The 17,941-nt window shown below is 39.9% G+C and overlaps 1 protein-coding gene across 2 annotated transcripts in view; it reads right to left on the bottom strand.

The window, feature by feature from the left end:
• The window catches only part of brpf1 (bromodomain and PHD finger containing, 1), a 104,077-nt gene that overhangs the window by 1,409 nt on the left and 84,727 nt on the right, over positions 1-17,941 (bottom strand). For both annotated transcript variants that reach the window (XM_042098202.1, XM_042098203.1), the window contains 5 exons: positions 17,655-17,933; positions 14,362-14,509; positions 11,688-11,821; positions 5,456-5,571; positions 5,017-5,171 (listed from right to left, as the gene is read on the bottom strand). In XM_042098202.1, coding sequence (XP_041954136.1) covers positions 5,017-5,171; positions 5,456-5,571; positions 11,688-11,821; positions 14,362-14,509; positions 17,655-17,933 — 832 coding nt within the window. The remainder of the gene's footprint in view (positions 1-5,016; positions 5,172-5,455; positions 5,572-11,687; positions 11,822-14,361; positions 14,510-17,654; positions 17,934-17,941) is intronic.

The raw sequence follows: 17,941 nt of genomic DNA on the forward strand, positions 1-17,941 counted from the left end.
GCTGGCTAATGTGATCCCAGCTTTAAGGTAACTGGCTATATTAGGATGGCAGGATAACATATAGCCAGCTATGATCAGTTAATGTTAACTTATGGTGACTGTAGTCGTAGTTGTAGGCCTTATGCGTGGGTCTTCAGATGCAGCAGGTGTGTGATTTTCAAAACCATGGCGGGAGAACCGACTGCACTTTGGTTAGCTGCTGCGCACATTTTTAGTACTCTACAAATGCAAGTGAAGTTGTTTTGAATCATAGTGCAGTACTATGTGTTGATGCTTAGAATGTCGGATTCTTGAGATCAACGTCTTCGGACAATAGAAAGTCATTTGGAAGGGAAATTGAAGAGAAGCAGGAAGCAGGACAGATGAAAGACTCAATGATCTTAAACGCAGTAGACGAAGACGTTTGGCTGTGCTTGGTCAATTTGCGTTGGAATCTGTGGCATATAGAAACAGTGGTATATAGAAATGTTCAAATGGGCGGGCACAGAAAAAAAAATGGGTGGGCAAAGCCAATTTGATTGAACATAAGAGAGGCCAATATTAGATACACTATATATTAATCATAGGCATGTTATACTTATGACATAAAAGTGGAATTTATTGAACGCATTTGATCACAGCTGACAAATTACACAGAAACATTTTCAACCGGAGCAAAACGATGCATGATCAATAGATTGACCATATTGGACAACTGCAAAGCCTTATCCTACATGGAATGAAAAGTGTAACTTGTTGAACAAATTTCATCATAGCTGACGCTATGTTTATATCATATTATGTCATATTACGCATTTTAAACTTGAGCAAAACGGCATGAACCCAGCATCGGCACGTCACATAAAACACAAATTGAAGCAATAGTTTGACCATTGGACAATCCTACTGCAAAGCCTTTTCATAGGCATGCTACGTTTATTACATAAAAAGTGGAATATGAATGCATTTATCACAGCTGACAATTACGCAGAGACATTTTAAACGGAGCTGCCGGCTGTTAGCAATTTAACGGATTCTTGAGCTCGCAGTGGAGTGCTGACTTGAGCATCTTTTTTAGATTGTGAACGTAAACATAAGCATGATTTTCTGAACTGGGGATTATCACTAATTTTACCCCCATAACTTTTGACAAATGAAAATAAAATGTGATGCAATGAACAGAAAGCCTCTTCAGTGTGCTTAATCGCCATGCAGCCTAGTCTAGCCTGTTAATCAAATTAATGTATGAAAATAAAGTTGTGCGTCATGGTATTGAAGGAGAGTAACGTTGCTATTCTCTGAAGATGAGTCAGATGTAGCTACAGTTAAGTTATGTTGACCATTCATCTACAAATGCTTTTCTTATGGATGCCAGAAACTGCATATTACAAAGTGTTTCTGGAGTGAAACTTTAGTCAGACCTGTGTGACAGAAGAATATGGCACGGCTCTAGTCAAAGTCAAAGTCAAAGTCAGCTTTATTGTCAATTTCTTCACATGTTCCAGACATACAAAGAGATCGAAATTACGTTTCTCACTATCCCACGGTGAAGACAAGACAATTTAGGTCCACAGACAAACATAACATTCAAGTAAACAAAAAAGTAAGTAAATAAGTAAATAAGAGGGCACATATAATAATGAAAAAATAAGAGCAGCAAAATTTGGTTGAAATTGTGCATAGACAGTCAATAAAATACTAGTGCAAAGTCAGGCCAATAAAAGGCTTGGGTAGTTCTGTTTGACCTAAGTAAGAAAGAAAGTGGCATAGTGGTGCAAGTTATGTAAGAGCAGCAGAAGTGTTGTGTTTTCAGGACAACAACACCAAGTGTACAAGTGTGCAAGTGGAGTAGTGCAGGCGGCCATTTTGGGTCCAATGTCCAGGATGTTATGTAGCTGAGGGTGGAGAGGAGGGAGAGAGTTCAGCATCCTTACAGCTTGGTGTATGAAGCTGTTGGTGAGTCTGGTAGTGCGGGAGCGCAGGCTTTAACTAGCTCATATCGAGAAGAATGCATGACGGAAATAACAGTGGACTAACTATGGATAACTTGTAGACCATAAAGGTAAGAGTTCATTGTCCTTAGTTTAGCTATGTTCGCCTAACCTCACTCTTGGCAGATGAATTTCGTTCCGCTTAGCTCCGCCTAACTCCACTCACATCCATCTGGGATCGCTTCCGTTGAGAGTGATTTCGGCACCAGATTGTATGGTAGAGCCAATCAGAACGCAGGGCGGGAGTTTCATAGATGTGACGTAGCGTAGAAGCGACTGTGAGACTGTTCTTAGCGTCACGAGTTGGCTTCGATGTGAGTGGTTGAAGTAGCACGTCGATAGATGACGGACAAGTGGCTTATCCAATCATATGCAAGGATTTTTGATAAGGCCCAGCCTTCTGAAACACCTCTCCAATGGATCGATCCCAGATGGATGAGTGGAGCTAGGCGGAACGAAATTCACCTGGCGAGAGTCAGGTTAATGTTCGCCATGTCCAGCTTCTAAATGTTATGTGGCTAACAGTAGTTTATAATGTGATAATGTAAAAGCTTGCTAGGACAGACGCTCAATGAGTTCATGCTTTGTTTTATCGCTGAATTTTAGGACAGCCTATTATGGCAACCGATTGAATTCTGACCTCTCAACTCTAGCAGGCGTTAAATGACTGGAAGCTTTGTGGATTTAAAGATTGTCGTAATGTGCTGTCTCTGCTATTGCTGCTTTTGATCAGTCAGATTTGAAATCTCCTGTGTTGGGTTGGACATATCTAGCGTCATCAAAACGCCCGTCCACATACTTAACGTTTTCACACTGGTGCCGGAACTAATTGACTCGGCAAAATGTCTAGGGTGCTTGGTAGTAAATTTGGCGAGACACTTCGTACCGCCGTAGTCGATGTGAAAAGGTCAGGCGTTCCGCGAATCTGGTACATAAATTCGCGGGAATTGTGGCAGTGTAAAAAGGCCTAATGTTAGTGATCAGACTTGCTTTCATTAGGCTTAGCCTACTGTTATGTTTGGCTACAAAAAACTATGCTGTGATCTACAGTACCATCGTGTGTGTCAGGCTACAGTTCATTTACACATTAGTTCAATTGAACTGATGAAATTGTATTTGCCGTTTTGCTAAGGGACAAATTCATAATTTATCAAATTTAATTTGTTATTATCTGGCTAGATGTCACAAAAAACACTTTAATAAACATTTGGTGGATGTAATTCACCTTGGACTAATTATATAGCCTTTATGCAAAATGCCATCAACTAGTATAACATTATGTTTCTTTCAAGGTGACGTTGTTTAACAATCTTCTAGTAAGATGTGGAAATCATAATAATAGACTACTGACCAGTGATCATCTGAGCATAATGTTAATATGAGTTGATAAACCATTTCAATGTGAAATACCAATGTTTAAACAGCTTTATTTAGGAAGTGGTTCTAAATTTAGGTTTGATACGCAAATCAGCTACATAGCTTAACCATAGTTCACACTGGAATCCAATAATTTAATTTAAATGTTGAATGAAACGTCATAAACATAACGAATCTTGGGGGCCAGGTAGGCCGCAAAGCATACATCCGATTCACACTTCGGAGGAAAAGAAGGGTGGGTCTGTCGGCTGAATTCGAAGGAACCCACGAAATGGGACAGCACTATTTGCGCCACTATGACACTACAGGTCTACAAATCTAGCCTTAGAACCATCTAGCCTCTGAAATGAGACACAACTTATGTAATCGCTTGTAATCTTGTGTGGTAGAATTTTTGGATTACTAAACAAATCGTATTACATTTTTAACCATAGGCGATTAACCATAGACAGTAAAAGATATGGACAGAGTCATCATGTAGACGTCAGTCGAGACGGCTGAAGCAAATTTCAACCGTTTCCTATTGGTTGACGAGGCTTTCTGCGCAGGCTCAGGGGACGTAGATGTAACATAGGGACATAGTCTGACTCGTGTAACTCTTGTGATGGCTGCACCGAGAGATTGGGTTAATGTAGGCCCTTACTTCGTTACCACAACGTCTACATTTACTTTTCTTAAATGTCATAGTTGTTCGTAGATAAATGTGATTTCATATAAACAGCACTCTCTACATTCATAGCCTACTGTCAATCCATCAAAACCTCGCTGAAATGTTGGGGTTCGATGCTTTCGTTCTTATCCAGAGAATACGGTTATTTTGCTCCTGTGCGACGCTTTAACCCACACTGGTCGCATACTCATTACGTAAATTACGTCACGTTAGCATTGATTTCGGAAAGAAGTTTATTATTCAGCCATTAAGTCAGTTACAAGGTTATGACGCCAATCACACAATGTTGTATTACTCCAAAAATAGAAAAAGTTCATATAAAGGCTTAAAACGCTTCAGCTGTAATGTTATTTGATGTCAAAATGGCGCCAAATTGAATGGGGTTCAATGGAATGGCTAGGTGGAACTGGTCTAATATTTAGCCTCAGATCCGCCATAGTGTCTACGCTCTCCGAACGTTTGCCTGCCCCCTTGTGATTAACAATACATTTTCATATATTATGTGTATGCTTTTCTATACATTCAATACTGTGCATCAACTTTGCCTTGTCTGTCATTTGCTCTCTCTGTGTCACGACTTTCTAATAAAGGTCATGCGACCCCTTTTGTCACGAGTTAAGGGTATTCTGCCTGAGGCAGTAATGTTAGGAATATCCTGACAGTAAATGGACTATGGAAAAAAAAATGCAGAAGGATGTATATGTATTGTATTGACCAATTATCTTACTTACTTGAAGTAGCCACATGACTTGCGTGTGTATTTTTATGTGTGTGTGCATGCGTTCATGGATGTGAGTGTGTGCGTGTCTGTGTGTGTGTGCGTGCGTGCGCCTGCATGTGTGTGCGTGCATTTATATGTGTGTGTGTGTGTGTGTGTGTGTGTGTGTGTGTGCTTGCGTCTGTGTACAAAACATCTCCTTGAGTAAATGGTTTTCAGATAGAGATGTATCGGCCAAAGATCTACATACAATCTAGTTTTATGAATTGAAAGAGACTGACCAGGTCCTCTTATTGTCGAAGAACAGGACCAAATAAAGGTGTTCATGGGCCTCCTGGGTCATCTGCTCACCAAGCTTGAGAACATCTAGTGGAGGCACAGGTATGGGCACACCCCTATGAAACACACCCTCTCGTGGCATCTTGGGGTCTATGATCTGGGATGAGTGTTAAAAACAAATTAGAAAAAAGCTGAAGACAGAAAAAAGTAAAATTAACAGTGAAAAACATACAAATCTGAGCATGACTGCAGACCACACCTTCAGTTGTACTTGGCATACAGTGAGCTTCTTTGCTCATTCTTTCGATTGTGTATATGATACAAAATACAATATGAAACAAAACAAAATGGAAAATTTACTCCAGGACACATTAATTAATCCCTAAGTCCCTTAGTACAACAAAATAATGCATGTTCTATGGACTGAAATTCTTGACTTACCAGTGCTGGGTATGATGGGTAACCTCTACACTTAGCCCAGACTAGGTCCAGTGCATCTAAAGATGTGTAGTCATCTGATGTCATCCAACAACCAGATCTACTACGGCCTCGGACAACTGAAACACACATATACACAGATTGGCAATTCCATTGAGAATTCACTTTGTTTGTGACCACGAATAACCACTCATAGAGGATAGGCACAATTGTATTGGTAACCTTGGACTTAGTCATGTGATCCAAGGTTACAATGGATCCTGTCAGATATATTTTAATTTGCATTTGGCCCATCATTTTTTCTATCTGACAAAATGTAATTGTATTTGTGAGTCGAACTGTGGCCCTTCCAAAAAAAGGACTATCAATGTCCAGTGACATGTTGCATGTACAAAATAAATCAGGCTGCGATGAATTATTTGCCACAGTCACACATTGGGTGCGAGTTTCACAGCGAAGCGGTAGCATGAAGCTACGTCGAGGCCGGGACTCTGAAATGGGCAAAACCTCTTTATTGAAGTGAATTGAAATAAACCAATCACATGCAACCAGCATTAAATTCTGTCTATGGGAAAATAAATGCAAACATGCCTTAATCGTAAAAATGGGACATGCTGCCGTCCTATGTAAAGAATTTATCAGGACAGTAGGGTATAGCCAAAATACCACGGCGATATTTGTTGCAAATAGCCTATCATTAACACGTCATGGCAGGGTACCCAAAACGGTATACAGGGGGCCTCAACAAATTAGAAAACCCAATATTTTTTCCTCAAAATGCATTTCAAAAAGTGAATCATATATTCTAGATTTATTAGATATATGACCTTCTGTGGCTTACCCTCCTTATTATATGGAGGTTGTCAATGAGTGTCTTCTGGACAAATATCAAATCAGAAGTCTTTCCAATGATTGCAGTTGTGTTTAATTAACCAGACTAAGAGATTAAAGGCTCATGAAACTTACATTTCTGTATTATAACATCTATTACATCTTTATTCTAATATTTTGAGAAACAGTTTTTTGATTTTCATGAGCTGTAAGCCATAATCATCGACATAAAAAAAAATGGTTTGAAATATTTCACTCTACATGTAATGAATCTATGAAATATTAACTTTTTGAAATAAATTAGGGGGAGGGGGGGGTGAACTTTTCCACTATACCAGGCGTGAGCGTTCTGTTTGTGTTGCATCTGTGGCAACAATTACCTTCCACTGATGTTTAATAAACGCATAGGGGCTACATTCACACATTCGTTGCTGAAGTTTTTAATGTTTTCAAGTTTTCAAGATTTGTTTGCGTCTGCACGTGATTTGTACAATAGTAAACTCAGTTGTAAACTCAACTCACGTTGAACAGCCCCCTTAATATTTTCTCATATAACGTCATCACGCAAGTTACCCATTTTGGATTCAAAACGGCGAATTTCGCCAAAAGGTGAGGAGTTTGCATGCCTGATAAAGGCTACTCTTCACATAAAATATAATTAGGGTGTGTGTGGGTAAGGCCTTGAAACAATTTCTGAGCTTGTTTTAATCAGCCATTTTAGAAGATGTCATATGCCTTATGGGCACTTGTTAGCATAGCCTACTAAAGTAAGCATGATAAGATATGCATATTTGTTTGAACAAATCAGATAACAAATAACAAATAAACTTGCTTAAGAAACCATTATTAAATAGAATAGGGCAGACTAGGCCTGCATTTGTAAAGTTGTTTAACTAACCATGTTGTGAAAACAGTGCTCACATCAGAATCAGAATCATTTTATTGTCAAGTTTTTTTTCTTTTCCACACGACATATAAAAGACAAGGAATTTGACTTGGTGAAATGGTGCAAGACACATAAGAAGTATTTAAATTCAATATTATATTATATATAATCCCAAGGTATCCCAAGATTCTGATAAACTTCGCTATTTTACTTAGCCTGCTGTCATCCATCTATCAAAGCCACCTCCGTCATATGCTACAATGTTGCCATGTTCTGAACGTCTGAACGTGCAAATAACATACGGTTAATGGTCGTTCTAATTTACGTAGAACAATGGGAAATTCAACCAAGCAGTGGAATAATATAACATAATATAATATAGGCCTATACAACTAACTAGAGTGGTGGACAACGAAACTTTCTGACTTGTATGATAAATTAATTAGTAAACACTAATTAATTACCATATGTCTGTACAGAAATACATTTATAATTTTCTACATAAAAAATAAAAAATATATTATATAGGCTATACGGCCTGATTAAAGTGGACAGCTAAGAGAGACACACTGACCAGGCTACCGAAGTTGCTCCAAGAAAATCGTTGTGAAAGACGGATAGACAATCAATCTGAACACTTGCGTGTGCACCAACCAGTGGAATATTACACATCGCCAGCCTTCGCTGGGCCTAGTAAAAAAGCTACTTAAGACTACTATCGTGGTCACTCATTTAAAATCTTCAGTAGTTCGCTATGCAGCATCCCACGTTATCAGGCTACCGTCTATGATGACTGTGAGGGTGGCGGGAAGTGAAAGTAAAGGGCTGCGATCGCGCAGTCCAGGCTATAGGAGGGCAAAGTAAAAAAACGTTTACAAATAACGAATCCCGATTACCACTCCGCTGCTGTCTGGGACTTTTGCTAAATGCATGAAATACAAGTCTTACAGTGAAAGACGGATAGGCTGCCTTCTGATCCTATAATTTAACAAAAGAAATGGTTTATTTTAACACAGAGGAAAAGGACGCATTTGGCGCTCGCTGTAGCCTCGCAAAAATATTTGAGCGCTAGAATGTCCTAGTCGTAACCTAACAATAATAGGTTACACTTTACTTGACAGTATCGACATAAGAGTGACATGACACTGTCATGAACGTGTCATAAACAAGTCATAAATGTTTCTGTCATTAAGTGCCATTCGTTTTTTGTCATAACAAGTTAGGAAATTAGAATTAAAATTTGCTTTGGTGAGTGGTTGTTTGGACCATTATGCACTGGCCAGTTGTCCCCGCCCCACTCATCCCATCTAAAAGTAAAAATAAATAAATAAATAAAACAGAATAAAATAAAAGTTAAAAGGAAAGGAAATAAAATAAAAGAGAGGAGCTTGTAAAAAAGACACAGAGTGGTATAAAACTTTAATTCAATTTTTCATTAAGACCTTGTAGGTGTAGTGTTTGAAGTTTTAAAATCCACAATCTCTCTGCTCTTTTCCTCTGTAAAATTGTCCAGCCTGGGTTCCCTTCAAGGCCACAGACCCTCAAATGTGTGATGTTGTGCGTCTGGAAATGTGTGACAAGATAGGTGTTGAGTGTATTTTTATGTATGTTGTGCAGATGTTGTTTGAGGCGTATGCGAAGTGTATGTCCAGTTTCCCCGATGTACAACATATGACAGTGAGTGCAGGTGATAACATATACTAAATTGGGAGTGTCTAAGTTGAGTGGATTGGTGGGTGCAGAACAGTGACTATGAATATTAGTGATGAATAGGTGAGGGGTGAAGTGTAAGTTTTCTTTAGGGGGTGGTGGTTGTAAGTGACGAGTGAAGGTGGTGCATATGAGGAGGTCTTTGAGATTTTTATTGTGTCTATATGCGGAGATGAGTGTGTGGTGTTGGAAGGTGGGGTGTGTTGTTTGGAAATCAGTATAGTGTTGTTTCAGTGTGTGGTGAAGGTGTTGTATGCCGTGTGAGTAGGTGCCAATAAGGGGCAGGAGATGGGGTGGGTCAGGGTTGGGGTTAGGAAGAGGGTTGGGGTTAGGGTTAGGAAAAGGGTTGGGGTTAGGGTTAGGCAAAGGGTTGGGGTTGGGGTTAAGGTTAGGAAAAGGGTTGGGGTTAAGGTTAGGAAGAGGGTTGGGGTTAAGGTTAGGAAAAGGGTTGGGGTTAAGGTTAGGAAAGGGGTAGGGGTTAAGGTTAGGAAAGGGGTAGGGGTTAGAGTCAGGGTTAAGGTTAGGAAAAGGGTTAGGATTAGGATCTGGGTCTGGGTTGGGGTCCGGGTTGGGGTTAAGAGGAAGGTCTGGTGTGGGAGTGGGTGATGGGCAAGTGTTTGGGGTGTATGAGTGAGTGGGAGCAAGGCCGGCCAAAGTCAAGTGCTTAATGTGGCGGAGGAAACGTTTAGAATAGTGCCTCTTACGGAGGGCTTGAAAGAGTTGTTTTATGGCATAGTGAAGGTCTGTGGGAAAGGAGCAGATGCGATGAAAGCGGATTATTTGTGATTTAACTATGGATCTAAACGTGTGTTTGGGGTGATTGCTGTGCTTGTGCAAAAGTGAGTGAGTGTCCGTAGGTTTAAAATAAACTTTGGAACTAAAAGTTTTATGTGTAGGTGAAATAGGGGTGAAAAAGATGGTAGTGTCTAGAAAATTAATTTGGTGAGGGTCAATAGTGGCCTTAAGTGAGATGGATGGGTGATGTGAGTTTAAGGTGTCTAAAAAAGTGTTGAAATCCTGTAGGGGGTGTGGCCAAGCTCCAATGATGTCATCCAGATAACGAAAATAAAAAGTGGGTTGAAGGGGGCACTTGGCCAGGGCGGCCTGCTCCCACTCACTCATGTAGATGTTGGCGTAGGAAGGTGCAAAGCGTTGACCCATGGCAGTCCCGTGTACTTGTAGGTAAAGTTTCTTGTCAAAGTTAAAATCATTGTGAGTGAGACAGATTTCTAAAAGTTGCAGGAGGATGGTGTCCGGTCTGTGAGGGTCTGGGTATTTTTGAAAAGTGTTTTGAACTGCTTGTAATCCGGCGGGGGTGTTGATATTGGTGTAAAGGCTATCTACGTCTAAAGTGAAGAGGTGAGTGTGGTGTGGGACTGCCATGGGTCGAAGCCTAGTGAGGAAGTGGTATGTATCCTTGAGGTAGGAAGGGTGTCTGCTGGAAAGGGGGTTAAGATAGGAGTCAATATAGATGGAAATGTTGTATGTGGTGCTGTTGCAATCTGACACAATGGGACGACCAGGAGGAACCTGAGAGGGAACTGTCCAGGTGTGTGGGGGTTTGTGAATTTTAGGGAGGAGATAAAATTGTCGTGGTCGGGGGTGGTCCGGTCCTTGTAAAAATATACTTTGTTTATGGTTAATGAAGTGTTGTTGATAAAGTGAGGTGACTAACCGGCGGATTTCAGACTGTGCTGCGGGTTGGGTGGACTGTGCTATGGGTGTATAAAACTGGGTGTTGTTGAGCTGTCTGTGTGCTTCAGTGAGGTAGTGATGGGTGTCCATGATAACAATTTTGGAACCCTTGTCCGCCGGTTTGATGACTATATTTTTATTGTTTGTGAGTTGTGAAATGGCCTGTTTTTCCGCTAGTGTGAGGTTGCTGGTGGTGGGGGGAGGGAGGTGTCTGAGAAAGGAATTGAGTGCCCGCCTGTCCCTGTGAATGTGCTTAACTAATTTCTTATCTAATTGTGAAGTGTGGGGTTCCCAAGTGGAGGGGAGAGTGAAGGGGGTGGGAGTGTAGGTGTCGTCAGAGGAAAAGTGATGGAGTATTTTAAGGCGGCGGTGATAAAGGTATAGGTCCCTCTGGAGTTCCTCCCGGTCCATGCGAGTGGTGTGTGGAATGAATGTAAGCCCCCTCTCCAACAGAGAGCGTTGTGGGGAAGTGGGTTGGAAAAGGGTGGAGAGGTTCATGATTAAATCATGAGGGAGGGTGGGAGTGGGTGGAGGGGGTGAGTGTGCAGGAGGGGGGGTGGGAGTTGGGGGGGCCAGGGTTATGGGATTAAAATAGCACATTTTCAACAAGCTAGACGTCTGCTAGCAACTTACATTTACCCATGCACGTCAGCAGCAAACCGAATTTAGGCTACTGGAGGAATCTAGCGATTTGTCATTCAACGTCGTTGACACTTGCTTGAGAAGTTGAAGTCATTCTCTATCTCCGTTGCTTCTAGCGACACGGTGGTTAAAAATGGTACGGTCCATAATAGGTGTCTGAAATCGCTTTACATTAAACTTTTCCTAGTGAAAATAGGAGTTGACTTGTATTGTAGCCAACTGTCATGATATTTTTTCACAATATCAGAAAAATTATCCCCCAGTACCTCCTGTAATTCGAACTATGGTTACCGAGGGGGGGGGGGTTACACATTTACACTTCTGAGTACAAAATAAAAAAATAAATCCATTAGATAAATTTAAAATAAACAATGTAACAAAAGTGTTATCTATTTCAGTGTCAATAACTGTGTTATTGGCACACTGGACAAACTTTTTGAGAGATTAAAACACTTTTAGTGAATTTCTTACTATGAGATACAGCACGAGTTGCTCCCACAGAGTAGGTGTCATTCTCAGTTCCTGATGTCTCCTCACTGCTGTCCTCTTGAAAGGCAGAACGAGAAAATGAGGGCTTTCCACGGCCCAGTTTAGATGGAGTAGTGCTGAGGAATAAGGTGAAAAGGAATATGTAAAAAAAGAGTAACAAGAAAAAAACATTACTTGTAATACTCAAATGTACTTCTTCTCTTTCCCAAAATATATTTCTTAAGTATATTTGTGACAATCATTTAAAGAATTAATCTGAATTTATCATCATCATCATCATCATCATCATCACAAAAAAACATATCAAGCATGAGTATTACAGAGATTCCCACACCAACAACATCCACAATCATGATAGTAATGTAATCCAACATAAATGGTAAAATAACCCAAGTTTTCACAACTCTGTCCAGGATCTCAAGGGCCTGGTCCACGTGTTATTTGTTTCCATTGATGCTTTCCATAAAAATGAGATTTTGGGCCCTGTCTTACACGCGGCGCATTGTGGTGCCAGTCCTAGCTCACACCCAATGCAGTGATCAGCATTACAGTGAGATTTATTCCTTTTTCTCTTAGGAAATACTCTTTTCTGATTGGCTGGCGGGTGGCCTTTAATTCTGAATAACAGGACACCGTTCCATATCAATGATTATGAATGGTAACTATAACAATCATAGTAGGACGACGGTTGCAGTGCTCTAGAATCTTTGGTTGCAGGCTTCCCAACTAGTGTTAATTTCGTCAGACGAGAGGAAATATGTTCGTCAACAACCTTTTTTTTTTCATGACTAAGACGAGACGACGACGAGACAACACTAATGTCCTGAAACACTGACTAAGACCATCTTAAGATGCATTATTGTTGACGAAAAAAGACGAGACTAAAATGTTTTGCATGAAATAAAAACTAAGATAAAATCTCTCTTCATTTTCGTCTACAAAATGAGAAGACAGAATATCTAGCTGTTACGTTTTCAAAATATTCCGAATGAGTTCATGCTCCTGTAGGTTAGTCTACGTCCTGTTGCTGCAACACGAAACCACATGGAACAAGAACACCGGAGATTTCTGCCAGAGTTAAGCTAACTACCTAAGCTTTATGCCACAATGCTACATACCCAGAAGTTAAAGCTTCTCTCATTAACAAATTAACATCCCCCAGAATGTCCATACGAAAATGTTCAGCATGTAATGTCAACTATTTAACTAGTTACACTGATGATGCAAAGTTTGCTAGCAAGTAAGCTAATATGGAAAGTTCGCTAGCAAGTTAGCTATGGCTAGATGGAGAGTTTGTTTGGGGAATGTGTTGCGTTTAGGCGCATATCACCATCTAGCGTGGCGGAGTAAAACATTAATACTTGGGTCTACGACAGTGTTTCTCAAACTTTTTCAGACGAAGGACCACTTAACTAACCCTAGCTAAAAAAAAAAGGATTAGACCTACTTCAACAGTATATTAGTCTACACAATAGGCCTACTCACTGAACCACCTTGCTTATTGTCTTTGCACTTTGCTTATTGTGTCAGAGGATTCATACGATTTAAACTGGCATATCTTACATAGACAGTGTTGCAGAACTGTTTGGATTTACATACAAGTTGGTTCAATGTTGCAAACAACTCATCTATATTATATTTTACCACGTCTGCTTGCGGACCACTTGGGATAGCTTGCGGACCACCAGTAGTCCCCGGACCACACTTTGAGAAACACTGGTCTATGAATATCATGACAGTGGTCCAGTCAAATCTTTTACTGTCTATGGTCAAATCTTTCCTTTAGTTTTCTTTTGACTAAAACTAGACTAAAATGACGAGACTTTTAGTTGACTAAAACTTGACTAACAAAAATTATATTTGAATGACTAAATATGACAAAGACTAAAAAGGACATTTCGTCACAAGACTAAGACTAAATTAAAAATAGGTGACAAAATTAACACTGCAATGGAATCAACTGTAAACAAGCTAACTGTCCATGCAAAAGTTGTACAACAAGATGAACTAGTGAGCTTCTTTTTAAACAGAACCTCGTGTTTCCAGTGTTTACGGTGGCAACCGGGTGATAAGCAGGATAACGGCCTTCGAGGTGTGTCCAGTTATACGGAATTAATGGACTCGGGCGGAGGCAACGCGTCGTGGAGTTTTTTGCCCCTCGCCCTCGTCCATTAATTCCGTATAACAGGACACCTTGGCGGCCGTTATCCCTTACATAACAATTATAGTAATGAAGTACAGTTTTACTGTTTGAGACTTAGCCTGTGTTCTGTTATTCATTGTTGTACCATCTACAATAAATCATCATCTAATCGCCGATCCTGATCCCGCCGTCAAGCTTTATTGACCATCTTCAATACAGACATTAGAACTAAAACACAACGCAACAACCAGAGAATCCAACAATACATACATACATTAAATGTACATATTTTAGCAAATCAATACAATATTCTAACTGACAAAACAATAGTTTTATGCAACAACTAATTCAAGTACTCAAATTGGCTCTTACAGTGCTGCGAGACACTAGCACCCATGGGCTTCAACCTCCCTGCTAGCATGTCCACCTCTCAGTCTGAGGTGCTGCTCATGTTACACTCTTGCTTACCTTCATAATTAAATGTTTGCATATATGAGCAAGTGTATTGAATACCTGGTCCTGTCAGACGCTGCACTGCTGCTGCTACTGCTGGTGGACTCAGAGTCTGAACTGGAACGTGGAAGACTGCGTTCATTGCGGTATACACGGAAACTCTCTGTAACAGGCTGACTGCCACCATCAAAGCCATTGCTAGGCAAACCTGTGGACATAAACAGGAGAGTCAATCATTTTTCAATTTGTTCATTAATGGCATATTTCAACCTAAAAGAGAATGTTTGGTTAGGAGCCAATGGGAACTCAGAATTTTACATGAGAAGAGTTGCTTTCAAGATACTCAGTCGATGCAAGATTTGTTTCACTAAAAGAGTATTGTGCACCACCAATCTAGCCAACCAAATGATGTGTAAAGTGAAAGTGAAGTTGCTAATACTGAAGAAAAGAAGAATCTGATTGGACTTGTTATTTGTAGCTTCTCTAGATAAACATCAAGTACCACTAATTATATAAAACACTAATATAGATGCCAAATATACAATTTGTGGGCATATGAATATCATTACCATCAGAGTTGCAAAAGTTGAGCTTCAGTAAGTAAAAGTCCTACCATGTATTAGTTCTACCTGTACACTTCATACAAATATTTAGACTTTCACTTTCTGAAGCAGGACTTCCACACCTGATTAGCATAATTTTCAATAACCTCTGAAGTTTGAGCCATGTCAAGCAATGCATGGTGATATATGACACATTGCCTGTTTTTCTAAACAGCCAATGTGTCTGCATAGTCTGTCTGCCTCTTCATCCCCTCCATGTTTGGTACTGTCTGTCCACTAGCCACTTGTACCACTGTCTTTATGCCTCACTGTTTGCGTGTTATAATAGCACATTAGCATATATGCATAACCCCCCCCCTCCATGCCACAGCCGAACTGTGGCCACACTTATACATTTTCTTAAATAGTTAAATATATAGATATATAGACTTTACTTTACTTTATTTCTGCATTGTTGCACTGTTGACTTACTCATTTGCACTATCACCATGACCACTATCACCATTGCACTACCACCATGACACTCATTCACACAGAGCACCTTAGAGCACCTTACCATACCTTACTATGCACAGAGAATCACAGGCTCAGTCCCTGCCTCAGTCATTGCAAGCGCCTCTGATTTATTAATCACCACTATGTGGATACTGTTTTTAGAATTGATTTAGATTAAGTGTTAGTATAATTGTAATTTTGTTATTTGTATTCCAGTATATTTTTATATATTGTATTAAGTGTTAGTATAATTTGTATTTTAGTATATTTAGCATATTCTTTATCTTCTACTGTCCTTACTGCTTAGTTGTGTTTTTATATTATATACTTTAATTACTCTTCTGCTGTTAAAGAATGTGTTTGTCTTGTATGTATGCTGCTGAGACCTTGAATTTCCCCTGGGGATCAATAAAGTATCTATCTATCTATCTATCTATCTATTTTAGCGCATTACAACATTTAACAAAAGATCACAATTTAAAATTGGAAACATCTTCACATCATATCTTCAAACTTTGACATGAATCGGATGAATCACCCAGGAGAAGTGCGTCAAAATTGATCATGTGTCACGACTAGGGCTAGGTGATATACAGAATATACTAGATATATCGCAGTTGGCTGTATGTGAGATACATCAAAGTGTTATATTGCAAATATTGAGTATTTCACTGTCGGCAATACATGCTTTGGCGTTTCATGTCCTTATCTCTCTCCATTTGCACTCAGTAAAAACGTGATCTACGCACATAACACTCACTAACCAATCCTGAACAGTCTATTCAGAAGAGGGTGTGACGTCTAGGTGTAGACGAGAAGAAGTAAACTTTTAGTTCAACAGCGGCGGTTGCATTACTGTCTATAGGCTAGGCAGAGGCATAGGCTAGTGTTGTTCAACAATGAGCTAGGTTGATGGAAGATGGAAGCAGTTCCGATTTGGTTCCAAAATGAAATTTTGATTTTGAAATTAAACTTACAAAGATATCTGTGCATTAAGGCAGAAGGGCTACTTTCTATGTACACGTCTGACTGTTTCAAAAAGTCAGCGCAAATTCGCACATCTCACTCCCCACACATGCTTTTCTCATATTAAATGTGCGTCTATGCTTCCTCCAGTTTGATTTTTAAATTAAACGTACGAGATCTGCGCATTGAAGCAGATTAGGCTACTGTCTATGAGTGCATCTGACTCAAACCCTTCTCTTATTGATGAACCAATAAACAAATGACTAATTAAGGAACACACCACACAGTACCTTGCCCTCAATGTAAGCAATCATCATTCATATGGAGACATATCAATGACCGACTGAATCAAACTAAATTTATTTGAAAAGTTAACTAAACCCATAAAGCCATGCGAAAAGAGAAGTGAGTTAACAGTTTATCAAATATTCAGGGTCATAGCCTAGCTACTTGAGTTTACTGCTAAAATTATGTCTAACATGATTGTCACATAAACAAATAAAGTCTATCAAAATAAAGGTCCAATATTATTTTTTATCTATTTGTTAACCACAAGCTCTGCGACCTACCCAGAACGGTTCCATGACCCACTTTTGGGTCCCAACCCACCAGTTAGGAAACACTGGCCTAACCTACTGCGTTGTACTGGTATGATTTAAAACATCACAGGGTGAAAGTGAGAATTCATGAATTCTTCTAGAGTAAATTTTTATTTTTATTTTTATTTATTTATTTTTTTTCTGAAATAGACTAAAAATACTGTGATATTTTTTAGCCATATCGCCCAGCTCTAGTAACAACACACAAAATCCCAAATAATGCACTTCCTGTTGGGCATAGCTAACACAGTGTACATACAAAACTTGTTTGTCTTGGGGAGTTACACAAGTAACCTGCATTGTGTTTAACCACACTGCTCAGCCATGCACTCACCTGGACTTGAATCTGCAAACAGCAGCACCTCAGATTGCGAGTCGAGCATGCTAGCAATCGAGCTAAAAGCCCGGGCTGCTAGCTCTCTCACTAGCACAACTCTTGTTGTCAGGAGGGAGGTTTACCAACGTATGTACTGTACAGCTACGGACCAGCTGGTTACCATTACACTCACACCTCCCAAACCTTTTTCCCTGATTAGTGACTATGTGTGTGCCAAATTTGATGAGTTTTCATAGTTAAGTGTATTTTGTATGGCTGTTGAGTTTGAATATCAACAATCTTTCTCCAGTAACACTAACTCCCCCTTTAATGCATTGATGAACACTACTTCTAATATCAGTATTGTAAAGGGTTGACATTTACAGGAAATCAATAGATGGTCAATATACATACCAGGAAGAGGGTCATCATTATCACTCTCACTCTCAGAGCTTGAACTTGTACGAGGACTGCGCATTTTCTTCTTCGGACGTAGAGGGTTTAGCAAAGGTAGTTGTGGTGGCCCAACTGAACTGGAGCTTACACCTGAAGACCCTATATGCAGTGCATCACGATTCTTTGGTGGTCGTCCAGGCCGTTTGGCTGGCCCACCAACTCTAGGGTTTTTCTTGGAGAAAAGGACAGAGGTCCGGCGGCCCACTTCTGGAGCTAACACTGAGGAGGTACTCAAATCTAAAAAG

This window comes from Alosa sapidissima, chromosome 7 (assembly GCF_018492685.1).
Source record: "Alosa sapidissima isolate fAloSap1 chromosome 7, fAloSap1.pri, whole genome shotgun sequence".
NCBI lineage: Eukaryota > Metazoa > Chordata > Actinopteri > Clupeiformes > Clupeidae > Alosa > Alosa sapidissima.